At 35.3% G+C, this 14,682-nt stretch overlaps 1 protein-coding gene and 1 long non-coding RNA gene across 2 annotated transcripts; both read left to right on the forward strand.

Annotated features, from left to right (window-relative positions):
• Positions 1–2,369: 2,369 nt before the first annotated feature.
• Positions 2,370–6,969, forward strand: LOC126974326 (uncharacterized; the record flags this gene model as incomplete). The annotated part of the gene is made up of 2 exons (XM_050821785.1): positions 2,370–2,473; positions 4,132–6,969. A coding segment is annotated over exon 2 (2,775 nt), but the record flags the coding sequence as incomplete, so codon positions are not given.
• A 5-nt stretch (positions 6,970–6,974) lies between these two features.
• On the forward strand, positions 6,975–11,850 carry LOC126974508 (uncharacterized). The gene is made up of 5 exons (XR_007731529.1): positions 6,975–7,560; positions 7,679–7,903; positions 8,815–8,937; positions 9,509–9,637; positions 10,356–11,850. It is a non-coding gene; the product is annotated as an uncharacterized LOC126974508 (long non-coding RNA).
• The last annotated feature ends 2,832 nt before the right edge of the window (positions 11,851–14,682 follow it).

A 14,682-nucleotide genomic window follows, 5' to 3' on the forward strand; every position in this document is an offset into this window, starting at 1 on the left:
GCGGGAAGGGTTCCGTAGAGCTCTCTATAACTTTATCATTGCTATAGGTATTTTGAAAAGAAAGTTCTGTCGTTGTTGAAAAAGTTAACGAAAAAAAGCAACTTTTTTAGCTAGCATTATTGTAATTACAATGACACTTGTACACCGTTTCTAATGTCCCAACTGACCTCTACTATATACCACTGGACTGGCGGCTGTCAAAGTGCTTTTGTGCCTGTTTGATATTCGCCATTTTGGCGCTGTTGGCCATGTAGCGAGAGTCTGCGGTACTAAAACTAGTGATCACAACCTCAGCAAACATCGATAGATGGTGGGAAACTATTTACAAAAAATAATTGTGTACTTTATTACGTTGATTCTTGAAATATAAATAGCACAGAAAACGAACGAAATTTATTCGAAATGCAAAAATACTTCAGAGTATTGTACGTTCCTTCGCAGCCATTTGTATAATACGTCAAAATTAGTTCTCTGGATGCTCGCGAGTGGCGCTTCAAATAGGCACGAAAAATTTGCTGTCAAACATAATATGGAACAGCCTGTCCAGTGGTATTTATACAGGTCAGTGTATATATACTACTTATTCGACAATAATTGCCTCAGACCTGAAAAATGTCAGCACCAGAAACACAGCTTAGTTAACTTAAACTTAGGACAGAGAGACACACTGAGGTCATTGCGCGGACAATAGCTTACAGAAACCATAGGCTTAGAATAAAGCAGCGTATAAAAGACCTGGCAGTCTGATTATACGAAACCAGTTTTGATTGTCAATGTGTGTGTTACCTATGAGTGGTTTAATATAGAATGGAGCTAATGCCAAGCTTGAACTCAAGCCAAAGCCACGCTCCTCTAATTCCTCTGTTGTTGCAAGAGAATGTGGGCGGCGGTGATCACTTAACACCAGGTGACTTGTATGCTCGTTTGTCCTCCTTTTCCTTAAAAAAAGCGTGGCTTGCTGTTTAAGACTACTCAATCAAAATCGGTTACAGTAGTTTCGCTTAACTTTACTATCTTGCTCTATGTCCATTACAGAAGTTCCTCTCACTCGCACGCTTTGTGTTTATTGTCTATGAGCCAACAATTTGGTACCAACAACGGCGCCTATTTCTTTCGTGAAGCAGTAATGTGTAAGCATTACTGTGTTTCGGTCTGAAGGGCGCCGTAGCTAGTGAAATTACTGGGCAAATATAAACTACTAAAAATACTTAGCATCCTATGTCTCAAGGTGACGAGCGCTATTGTAGCACCGCTCGGAATTTTTGGGTGTTTCAAGAATTGCAATCCACAGCATTGTAATGGGCAGGGCGTATCAGTTAAAATCAATTGAACGTCCTGCTCAGTATATTACTAGTCGCGTGAACTCGGCCCACACTCCGCAACTCACCGCACATTACTTCCTCACTCTGTTATTGGACAGTTGGTCTTAGTAGTGACCAACAAAGCACCAAATAATATTTGCGAATTTATTTGTTTATTTCAAAATTTACAAATTTATAGGAACGTTGATAAAATCGTGAGCGTGCAGTGCCTTAATATACATCATATATCAAAAGTTTTTCTCAAAAATAAAATTTATACATATTTTCCTTTAGTGATTTTTGTCTGTTTGTTTGTGCAAAAATCGCATTCATATCAACTACTATCAACAACTAGCTTTCGAACAAAATTGTAATTTGAATAAGTGTATGTGAACAGCTAACCTCAAAACATAAGCGCAGAAGGCCCACCATTAACTTTTAATTAGCGATTCAATTCCGATGTAGTTTAGTTTAGGTACCTAAACTGAATCGCTGAGATTCGTACCATTAAGTGCCAATAACGGAATGGCGTTTGAATCGCTTATGGACGAATTTAAGAAAGTTTGTCTGTGGTCCGTGGTGTGAGAATGAGATGACGCTGTACAGTCGTTGCATAAGTCTGTCTCTATTACTCGAACCATATGCGTTGCGTTTTGAAACCAAAAATGATATTATTTAAGCGGATATTAGTCAATTGAATCGCAATAACAGTAGGTACATGGTAGGCCCGTAGGCTAGCGAAACTATCTAAGAAAAAAGCGATTCACTCGATTGTATGAAACATGCAGTCATTGATAGATGACGGCTATAATCTGGTAAAAAACGGAGATAGCCGAAATCCACTACGTTCTATGCAACTGTTCGCATTCAAACTTAGACGGATCATACTTCGTGGCCAATTGCCATACTGTAATTACTACAATTTAAACTTATGCCAAATAACTGCACGTTTCGTACTAAACTAAATTTTAACTTTTACTTGGGCAGTCCTGTCTCTTATTACGAAGTATTTATATCCTCTTTGCATAATCCAATAAAGAAGATTAAAATTCTGTTTGACTTCTGTCAAAGTAATGTCGATGTAACGGTGCGAATAAAATGTCGGACATTAATATTAACAAAACCAATCAAATATGAATACAGTGTAAGCTTCGAAATGTCTTTAAACCAAGGTAATCTCTTTACAGATATATTATTGGTGTCTTTATAGTAAACAAGTTTATCAAGTAGGAGGCACCTTTGCACAGCATACCGATTCGATTACTGGTACCACAACGGCGCCTATTTCTGCCACGAAGCAATAATGTATAAGCATTGCTGTGTCTCGATCTAAAGGGCGCCGTGGCTAGTGAAATTACTGGGCAAATGAGACTTAACATCTTATATCTCAAGGTGACGAGCGCAGTTGTTGTGCCGCACAGAACTTTTGGGTGTTTTCCAGAATCCTGAGCGGCACTGCATTCTGCTTCCTGTACGTCTCGTCCCTTATTGTTATAAAAAAAAGTTTTTATCAGTTGAGAGTCTAGTTTGCGACAGTAATTAAGTGCAACCATTATTGCTTCGGTTTGAACTTAAATTAATGGGCTAATGAGTCTTATCATCTTAAGTCTCAAATTGACGAGCACAATAATTATTGCGATGACGCAAAGAATTTTTGTTTCAATCAGGAATCCTGGGTGGTATTTCATTATCATGAGCAGGGCAAAATACTTTACTTTAGGTGAAAGTCTTGTTTCCTAGTATTTTCTTCATGTGATGGAAAAATCACCACTCAATTGTTCCCCTCTTGTCGTTTACCCTCTATTTGATATGTAGGTTAGGCGGTATGAAACAAAGTATGACTAGGTCTAAGAATATAGATGGTCTCCGCTGCGCTCCAACTAGATACCGCACTACCTAAGAACAATAGCTTTTTTATTACGGCAACTATTAGATGCTTGTGAGCGTGGCATCTTCACACTCAATGGCATCTTTCAAGTTTTGTTATTTTTAGAATGTTTTGCTACTCAACCCGGCATTTTAGTTTCAATTATTTGCAAAGTTTAACAGAACATATGGCACGTTGACGTCAATGTCACACATTGTTCAAGACTGACTCGAGTACCTACACCCATTTGGGCGTAGTACAAGTTGCCGCACTTTGCGACTACGTCTGCGTTATCTAGTTGGAGCGCAGTGGAGACCAATCCTTAATATAAGGATATTATATTTTTTTAATAACTAAATATTGAACTATCATACTTTTATAGGTGGTAGCCAAATTGTAAATTCGATAGAAAATTATTTGACTCAACATCACTCACCACTTCTTATATTCATCGCTGCTAGCTCAAATTAATTCGTCGACATACTCACATAGAGCGAAAATATGTTTGCTAGGGGTGGAACCATAATACTTAGATAGGGCTTCAGGAAACCTCCAGAAATATTATTTTAAGGGATGGAGTTATGAGCTTTTGAAACAAAAGTTATTAATGTTATAGGAAATTATATACTGAATTTACTTAAATAACGAATTCGTCATGGTACTTATTCCAACTAGAAAGTAGGGTTATTCATCTTAATTAAATATTATTTTAGTTGTTTAAAGGTGTGCCTTTTTCCCTTGACCGAAAACTTTCAGACAACTTACTCCGATATATTTGACATAAACTGACTACTTACGTTTCTATTCATATCTTTTTACTCAAATATATAATATACCTTATTACCTATTCAATATAATATTACTTATATATTAACTAACTATGAACCCCTTACGAAAAATATCTATGTGTCGATAGTAAAAGCATTTTCTGGCATTCTCATTTCTACTAAATTTTCCTTTCAGATCATAAGAACTACCAGTTCATATCATAAGAACTGCGTGCCATAACTACACCGCAGTACAATAATGGCAAAGAACCAAATTAATAATGTGATGCAAGGGAATTATATAAAAAGAAATTTACTCGAAAATTATTGTGACAATAAAGAAGATTTAGCTGATCATTCCGTCTGTTCGTGTAAGGAATGTGATTCAACTGAATGTTTTGCAATACGAAGTGCTTTCTCCAGTAATGCCCGCACTTGCAAAGAGTGCAAGCAGTTTAAAAATAATATTAATCGGGCTAAGGAAAACGCACTGAAGAATAAAACAATACTGATATCTGAATCATCCAAAAACATTAATTCTTCTAAAGAAATGATTACTAAGCATACTGGAAACGATTCCAGTTGGCACAAATTAGTTAAATCTGACGTTTGTCATGACAGCGAAACTTATGAAGTCAAACTGAAAAATCATACAGGTTCTTACTTTTCGGATATAAGAAAAAAATGTTCAAGCATCCATATTCCTACCGCTGAGCCGCCGGTCGTGAACAATACAACAGCTGAGCTCAGTGCGCAAATCATCTTGGATGGTTTAAATGACTATCCGACTGCACGTAGTCTTTTAACTAAACCCGCAACTGAAACAAAGCCTGATATATTTACTCGCCTCCGAAACGTTTACAAGGAGTGCAGCTGCAAAATATGCGAATGCATTTCTGTAAAGCCTTTCTTATCCTCAAGAGATAACAATACAAAAATATGCTCGTGTAAGTCTTGCTATTGCGACGATTGCAAAATTAGTTTTGCTTCCAACGATTTGTTACATAAGAAACTAGGCGAACCAGAATTTAATCCTGTTTATAGCAACAGAAAGAACAATCGTTACCATTTCAATTCAAGTGCTTGTACATGTTCGCCCTGCCAATGTATTCAGTGCAAGTTATCAGGCATACAAATATCGACAACGCACACTGTTGCGCAGGCTGAATATTCTGTACAACATAATACTTGTGATTGCTCCCCTTGTGAATGTTCTAACTGTACCCACAATTACAACAACACTTCCAATCTACACGGAAGATCTATAGCAACCGCTACACAAGAATTTTGTCCTTGTGAAATTTGTACAAACAATATGTGTAGTAGCGGAACGAACTGTCTTTGTGAAACTCAGAATAGTGTGATGAGGAAACCAATAAAAAGAGATCATGATGAGTACGACATAAGGAGGTTGTATATCAATAATTTGTCATCTCCACACAGGAACGCCGCAAGAAAATATGATGTGTTCTATATGCAAGACGAGGGCAATACAAAAGCGAAAATTTGTGCGCACAAATCTGATTCAAAAAATATTCTTAGGGAAAAATCTGACTCTGCATCTCCACTACATTGCGACAGTCAGGACTATCCAAGCGTAAGGATAAATTCAAAGAAGCTTCCTCCTGACTGTGAACTCCTTAATTGCAGGTTTCAGAATGATGATTACCATGCGCCAATATTTGGCAATAGCCTTATCTATTGTAACTCCAACATTGAAATAAGTAACCAATGCAATTGTATTGAGTGTGAATGCATCACGTGTCAGGCTCGTTTAGGAAAGGGCAACTTTGATAGAAAGATGATATCATACTGTAAAAGTAATATACCAACAAAAATATCCAATTCTTGTGATTACAAACCTTGCGAATGTTATATTTATAGAAAACATTGTAATGGATCAGAGAAATGTGTATGTAACGTTTGTGACTGCATGAATAGTAAAGATATAGATACCTCAAATAGAATCTATTTAAATAATGTTACACGTTATGCTAGCTTTATAACACATAAAAAGGAAAATGTCACAAGCAAATCATGTGAATCTGTGGATTGCTCGAAAATGAAGAAATCTCCTAAACTCGTAAATACATTCGAAACTTTTGAAAATGAAGCTCAATTCGAAAATATCAAGAGCGATTTTAAAGAACAATCACTTTCAATTTTAGGAGAATCGCAATATATAACTATTATGGAACCAAGTGCGATTAAGCAAACTAAGGAAATATCATATACACCAGTTTCCCCGGTTTTTTCACGTAACTTTTTTGACTGTAATAGAGTTGCCGTGGAGCATGATATTGATTCTGATTTATACATAAGTGCAAGAAGTTCCATTGTTTATTGCTCGCGAGATAAAATAATAGATACACCAATATCTGATAGCGAACGCTTACGTAAAGTATCCTCATTACTGAATGAAATTTCTTTATATAGTGACCTTCACACTATAGAAAAAAGGGGATCGGTATCAAATGAAATGTCTTATGAAAAAGACGCACCGAAGAACTATTTAAAAATAACTGAGCAAGACGTAACCCTTCCCATGTTAGATGATTGCAACAATTTAATCATCAATACAAATGGTAAGTCTGTAAATGACAGTAACAATCCCAGTTCTACACAGATCGAAAAACAGAGCAATAATTTAGAAACAAAAAGTAATATTGGCAATAAAAATACAAACTGTCTAATGAACGTTTTTTGTACGCAAGAATATAATTTAAATTATAAGAAAATTGAGAATACCTTGCGCGAGGCACAGAGTTTTTCAAATCGACTAAATGTAATTTTGGATACATACGAGAATGCGAATAAAAACTTTGTCAGTGTGTCACAGAGCTTAAAAAATAGTTACGAAGCAATAACTCTCGGTGTCAATGCAACCCACTATAGAAAAAGTGTTGAAAATTGGGACGATGATTGGAGACCTAGAAGTGAATTCAAAAAAATTACTAAATACGACAAAAATAATAAAAATTCATTAAATAATGCAAATAGAAGACAAAAGTTGGTAAATTCAGAATATACTAAAAGAAGCTGTTACAAAATATCTGAATGTAACAGTTTTGAATCCTCGAATAGTGAGGACGCTGGTTTAAAACCGATTTTAGGAAGTCATAATTTGCTTGAAAATCTTAGTGCTACTAAAATTTTACATCAAGATAGCAAGCCTGAAAACGACAGTAATAATTTAAATAGTAAATTAACTATTAAGCCCACAAAAGAAAACATTAAAAAAAGCAACAAAATTTACTTGAATTACAGCTCTAAAGCTAATAAAAAGAGCCAACTACTTATTCGAAATCTGAACCGATCAAAAATATTAAATACCACAAAACAATTGATTGCATTACGAACATTGCAACGAAAAGAAGTCATCGATAGTTCTACTGAGCCAGCAGTATTTGATGAAAAGCTTAAAACTATAGTATCAAATAATTCAACAAGCATCGATTCAACAGTAAAAGAAGATAAAATCTTAAATACAACAGAGTCGTGTGTGTCATGTAATTTTTTTAAGGATGTAACTACCGATGTAAATGGTTTGAATTCAATAGCAGTTTGCAAAGGAATCAATGTTAGTTTTGCACATTCAGACATATTGGATATGGAAAATATAAAGGTAATAAGGTATAGTTTTATTGACTTAATAAAAGTTTCAAAGTCTGTGTTGATGCGTAACTGAATTACTCGTTTTAATGAAATTAATAATATTATGGTAACACAAAACTATTTTACAGAAAAGCAACGAAGCAATTCTTAAGGTGTCTTGCGATATCACTAAGAAGAATTTATATTTAAAATCGACCCAGAATCAGAATCGTAAGCATATAGCTCCTTCAACTCTGATAGAATTAGAAGTGAAAAGAGCATTAGGAATGATATCTCAAGAAATGCAACCAGGTTTATTATCACAGGAACTGATATCAAGGGATAATAAGGAATACAGCCTGATGCATGGTTTGGTAAGTTCTTAGTACGAGATTATTAATTTAAAACGAAAACATTTAATGTTCTCAAATTTCGAGACGAATATTATTGTACAGATTACAAAAGCTCGGCTTGGACATTAATATAAATAAAATTTAAATGCATTTCATTTATTCCACCAAGACCAGAAATCTCAAGAAAGCTTTCTTCTTCTTTAGAAGGGTAGACGCATTTATAAGCGTCCCTATAAATCGTTTTCAGGTCACTTTGATATGTCAAATGATGGTGAAGTAAGTTCAGTTTTAGTGGGTTGTTTTTTTAATATGAGGAGGCAAACGGGCAAGAGGCTCACGGGATTGGTAGAGGTCAGGCAACCGCCCTTGAACATTCGCAACAACGGGGTGTCAAGAAATGCGTTGCCGGCCTTTAAGGTGTGAGTATACATTTTTCTTGAAGGTCCCTAAGTCGTATCTGTTCGGGAAAACCGCAGCCCGTAATTGATTCCACAAAGTGGCTGTGCGAGGCAAGAAATTTCTAACAAAACGCGCGATTGTGGAATGCCAGACGTTTGCTTTTAGAGGCCAGTTTCGCCTTCTCTTCCAAGTGACCACGGAACTAAACGTCGCTCGATATATCGACGCTAAGCATGCCAATACAGGCTGTGGCAGTTGCTGCGATAGGTCGGTAATTTTAGTTACGCATTTGGTATATTATATATGAACACCATACATATATTCTGGCCTAGTCAAGCCTTATTGGTAATCGAAGAGCTGATGTTTCATACTACTTTGGATAGATGGCTATTTTGGAATTTACAATTGTAGTTTTTGTTAAAGCGGCAATACACTGTCAATGTTTCAGCTGTCTAGATATTACGGTTTAGTTACTTTTAAACTTTTCTGGGGTGGCCTAGTTTATATTAAATTTTTATTTTTTATTTTCATAGGAAGAAATGAAAGAGCACATAATTGTGTGCTTAAATGAATTATCGTGCGCTGCAGTTTTAAAATCTGAATTGAAAAAGATTAAACTTAGTCTGACACAAGTGAATCCAGAATGTATCTCGGAGGTAAGATCTTATTTCGTTGACAATGTGGTTTCTCACGAAGAATTGTTATAAGCATTAACGTATTTTTCTACCTCTGCATCAGATGTCGATTTAGGATCTCGGTTTATATCGTACAATCAATCTACTCGAGAATCAAGGAACGTTTCAAAAAAAGAACGTATTACCACTTAATAGGCCAGCAACGCTCCTGTGGTGCCTCTGGTGTTGCAAGAGAATGTACCTTGCATGCAATTGCAGAGGTGGTGGTCACTTAGTTTCAGGTTACTGGCAAACCGTTCGCTTATTGGTCTTTCTTATCCATACCTACCATTTCACTCGAACGAGGTAATTTAGATTGATTGATTGACATAATAGCTTTAAGGGTAAATGTATTCACTTGTAATAAAATCCCAGCCGCGGTTCAGGCATTATCTATAAATAATATTAAATGTTGTTTTAAAAAATGGTTCTGTCGTATATCTGCCTTTTTATGAATACGTTTCGACATGTTTTACTGTGGAGCAGATTGAGATAACTCAATGTGGTTTTAATTTTTTTTTAATTATTGTAACTTACTCATAAATTATTACAGGAAATTGCTAGCCGCTACAGCAACGATGAACTGAAAGTAACCTTTTTAAAACTGAAGCGAGTTTCTGATCACACTGTGTTTGTTAAATGGCATATTCCAAAAGCGCTTTCTGAAGTTCGGGGTTACGAGGTATAAGATACCATTTTATATTTTTTGATATAAACTTAACATTTGTTGTAGGCATCAGATACCTTTGATATAGCACCTAGACCATTAATTGTATCTGATACAGGACTCCAGTGGACCAGCTAACATCAGGGTGTCAAATTTGCGTAACGGTGTTAACTGATAATTTATCCCTAACTCACCAAAAGATAACTTTTAAAACTAAGAGATATCCATCCAAAATTGAATTATTGAAATGAAATCTAAAACCTGTTATAGTTAATAAATCATTGTATTTGTTGGATGCGATTACTAATTGTGACCATCATGTTCACGAAGCATCCTTACACAAACAATGAATTCAAGCTCAAAAGGTTGATGCATCCAATATACAGTAATTTATATTTATACAGTTAATTATTTATTACTTTTCATGAAATAGTTTATATTATGTAAACACGACTCATATATTGGATGCAGCACTTTACAAACTAATTTGTTATGTATATTAGAGTCATTGTAAAATACTCTATTTGATTAAAAAGAGTGGCCGTTGAGTTTCTTATATTATGTTCGTCTCGCGAGCTCAACGGTCAAGCTTTACGAACATATGGTAAATTCAGTAATATAAAAGAAATATTTGTAGTGACGATTCAAAACCACTTGGTTTAAGCCTAATTGATTAAAGTTTATTTGACTTTGAAAAAGAATTGCTTGTAAGCCTGTGTATGTTCTATTTCAGCTTCAATTAGAAGGTCGGATCGTGCAGAAAATATCGAATCCAATTCGGAATGTGGCGGTGGTGACATGTCTTCCCCACGCAGAAAAAGTCCTCTTCAGCATCAAGACCATTACCAACGCTCCCAATATGCACTACCCTATCACCACTACAGTCTACTACCCCAGACAGAAGTCCTCTCATAGATCATTGACGCATTAAAACAGGATGTTTAGGAGTACCAGAATGAATAATGGTTGTTGTTTAATTCACTGGAATCGAAGCATGCCATAGTGTATATTGACTGATGTATGTGTAGGTTAATAACGAAACATTATCTATCAACAGAAAGCAAAACTTGGTAAATCCATATTTCAGGTCACTTGAAATCTTTCAATGGGAAAGACGCTTCCCTAAAAACGGTTCTAGGAAGTCATCCTAGTGCAACAAAAATTATGCGGCAAGAAATTTATCCAGTGCTACGAAAGTTATGCGGCAAGAAATTCCAGTGCTACAAAAATAATGCGTAAAGAAATTGATCCAGAGCTACGAAAATTATGCGTAATGAAATTAATGCAGTGCTACGAAAATTATGCGTAAAGAAATTGATCCAGTGCTACGAAAATTATGCGTAAAGAAATTGATCCTGTGCTACGAAAATTATGCGTAAAGAAATTGATCCAGTGCTACGAAAATTATGCGTAAAGAAATTGATCCAGTGCTACGAAAATTATGCGGCAAGAAATTCCAGTGCTACGAAAATTATACGGCAAGAAATTTATCCCCAAAACGACAGTCGTAATTTGAATAGTAAAGTAATTTGAAATACCTTAGGTAAATGATATATTTTTTAATGATGTGTTCAAATGTCAATAATGAAGTTCTGCTGCACTGGATGAAACTAGATTATCTCGTTGAAAATAGTAGGTACATAATAATTATAAAATAATGGTGTATAGCAAAATCCATCAGTCCCATACACACAAACTGACTGACAGTGTAATTTTAGTAACAGTACTCCCAGTACGGACAGCAAGATGATATGTAAAACAGCGTTTGTCCCACGGGATATTTAATTTTGGGTTTAAAATCAGTACGTCTGATATACGTAGTCCCGTTGCGAGTCGGAGTGGTGACCGGAATGTTGTTAACGCCAGCGTCATCAGGTGGACGTCAGATTGCACGCAATACATTTGACTAGCTAGATTTTTTAAGTGTCTGCCTGGAAGTGACGTCTTTATGACTCATTAAGATGGCGGCCTGTCCCTTTCTTGAATTGCGGGATTCTATTATGCACATGAATCGCATAAGGCTGATGACACTAGAATGTAAGAATGTTTACACTTAATAAACCTGGTTTTTATTCTTCTGGAGTTGTCTAAACATCCTGTTTTATGCTAACATAAACGTGGTCTAAACCACGAACTTAAGTTTGGATGTATTTATGTTATATAAATCACTCTTGTTTCAGTTTAGCCAATAACACTGTTATTTGTTCAATAAATTATTTCAATACTTTTGTATTGTTATTTTCTCTTTATCATGAAGATTTTAACCGACTTCAAAAAGGAGGAGGTTATCAATTCGATCGGTATTTTTTTTATGTATGTACACCGATTGCTCTGAGATTTTCGATCCGATTTTCGTAGTTCTCCTTTTATTTGATGCGTAGTTTTAGTACATAGTTTGCCCAAGTAGTTTTCATTTTATGAACATTTATATGAAAGTTTTCGTCTACCTGGATGACATAATTGTTTTTGTGTACGGCTTTTTTTTTGAGTTTTCATTCAGCTTGATTATATATTATTATTAACTGACACTAAAACGTAAAAAATAAAAAAAATACTACGTTTAAAAAAACGACTTCAAAAACTGAAAAGTAACAAATAACTAAAAATTTAATTTAATACCTACTCCTCGTATGCAAACCTAAAATAGGTAGAATAATAATAATAGACTTAAAACCTATCAATAGGTAGCACATATAGATAATAGCATTTTATTAATATTAAAGGTAAAGGTGTATTAAATTAAATAATTTAATAATAATTGAGGGATGATGCAGATGTTGAGCGGGAACGAAGGGCGATGTCGGAAAGAGCTATTATGGTGATCCGTAGGTTTGCAAGGTGCTCTTCAGATGGTAGGATTACTCTTTTTAGGGCCTACTGCATCTCATGCTACACTTGCAGCCTGTGGACTGACTATACCCTTCCAAAATCGGGAAGTGGAAGATATGTCACTAGATTCTTCAGATACACCAAAAAAGTAGTTTTAAAACATAAAAAGAGTTTCGTCGAACGATTCAATCTTACGAAATCGGCAAGTGCCCCCGCGCAGCGTCAATGTCAATGCGTATTATTTTACGTGTATTAATAGATTCTGCTTGTGAAAGCTATTGAAACAGGCTATAAGACCATGCAAAATAAACCACCTTATAAATCAAATGAGGGTCACAACTTGGTCAGGGTGTAGTGTGCCGTACGGCATTTCCGATTTTGGTGTATCTGAAAAATCTAGTGACATATTGCACTTCCCGATTTTGGAAGGGTATAGTCAGTCCACAGGCTGCAAGTGTAGAATGAGATGCAGTAGGCCCTAAAAAGAGTAATCCTACCATCTGAAGAGCACCTTGCAAACCTACGGATCACCATAATAGCTCTTTCCGACATCGCCCTTCGTTCCCACTCAACATCTGCATCATCCCTCAGGGAAGGTGTTACCAATTGGCCAAGATATTTAAACAGATCACCCGTTTCTAACAGTATTCTATTCAGCTTTATAGTTGCCATTTCTGTTACTTTCTTAGGCCCTCCCTGAAAGACCATGCACTTTCTCTTTTTAACATTATAAATCAGCCCGTGTTCAGCTGCATAGCTCTCACAAGTGCTTACCAACTTACAACAAGTCCACAGACCGAAGCGCTCAGCAGAACCATGTCGTCCGCGTAGCTTATGATTTTGAACCATACGTCATCTATGTGACAACCGACATGCTGTTTGCTGAGCGCCTCGATCATACCATTAACATACAGCTTAATAAACAGTGAAGAAAAAACTATAAAACACACTTATAGAAAACCGAATTAAAAAACTGAAAATTTATTTTGAAATTTAAAATTAACATTTGACAAAACAAATTGAAAAATGGAATCAAATTAATCATATCAAATAATTATCAAATTAATGTATTGTCATCGGTCCTCCATAAATCTACGAAGTTTAAACGAAATCTGGCCGTTTAAAGTGGGTCAAAATCGCGCCCAAATGAGTCATTTACAAACAAACATACATACAGGTGAAGCTAATAAGCGTCGAAAAATGGAGGGCAAGATAAACCCATGCCTCACCCATTATGTTGAAAGTTAAATAAAATAGACGGCCAAATAATATTATAGGCTTAGGAAGTTTTTTTGTTATCAAAATAATAGCCCGTCAAGTTACGTTACACGTTGAGAGTCCATTCGGGTGGTGCTAGTGGAGAAATCGATTGATACTACCATCGTGAAATACCTTGGCGTATGGGGTGTGACTGTAACAAATAGTTCATTAAATAATTTAAGTACAGTACCTTGTTCAGAGAAACACTTTTTCACTAGTTATAATACGCTACACATACTTAGAAGGGGAATATAAATAATAAAACACAAAAATACTGATATAATCCCTTAATTACACAATACAACACTAGCCCCCTTATTCATAATGGTCCGCTAACTTAAAACAGCCGCTAAGGAGTGTTTTTTCTCATTCTGACTTAGGGCAATAGAAGAAGACAGAGTGAGAATTAGCAATGCTTTAAGTTAGCAGACTATTATGTATTCATAGGGTATAGGGTAGTTATTTATGCAACTGTTGTGTAATAAGGGGTATTATAACACGAATGTGGATTATAATCAGTTTTATACTATGCTATAGTTTCACATGAGTGTTTTAATACCTAATTATCAACAGTTGCATACAAGACTGTATCTACACCCATAATATGAATCTCGGTAACCTCAATTTTTTACCAGATTATAGCTGTCACCTGTCAATCTATCAATGACTGCACGTTTCATACAATCGAGTGAATCGCTTTTTTCTTAGAAAGTTTCGCTTGGCTGAAATCTGTAAATTGAACGAAATTTGCCAATGATTTGCAATTTTCGTGTGATATTATTTTTTCTTATAAATGTGTTCAGTAATGTTAGACACACCATTTTTTAGTATTTAGATATAAAGTACTTAGCGGTGTATAGAATGTAATACAAAAATTAATTTTAATAAACGTTTTAAAATTTTTGGTCATTTCAATATTAATCGTCTTTTATATGATTAGTATGATTTATTACACTTTATTATTTTTGGGA

The sequence above is a fragment of the Leptidea sinapis genome, chromosome 32 (assembly GCF_905404315.1).
Source record: "Leptidea sinapis chromosome 32, ilLepSina1.1, whole genome shotgun sequence".
In the NCBI taxonomy this organism is placed as follows: domain Eukaryota; kingdom Metazoa; phylum Arthropoda; class Insecta; order Lepidoptera; family Pieridae; genus Leptidea; species Leptidea sinapis.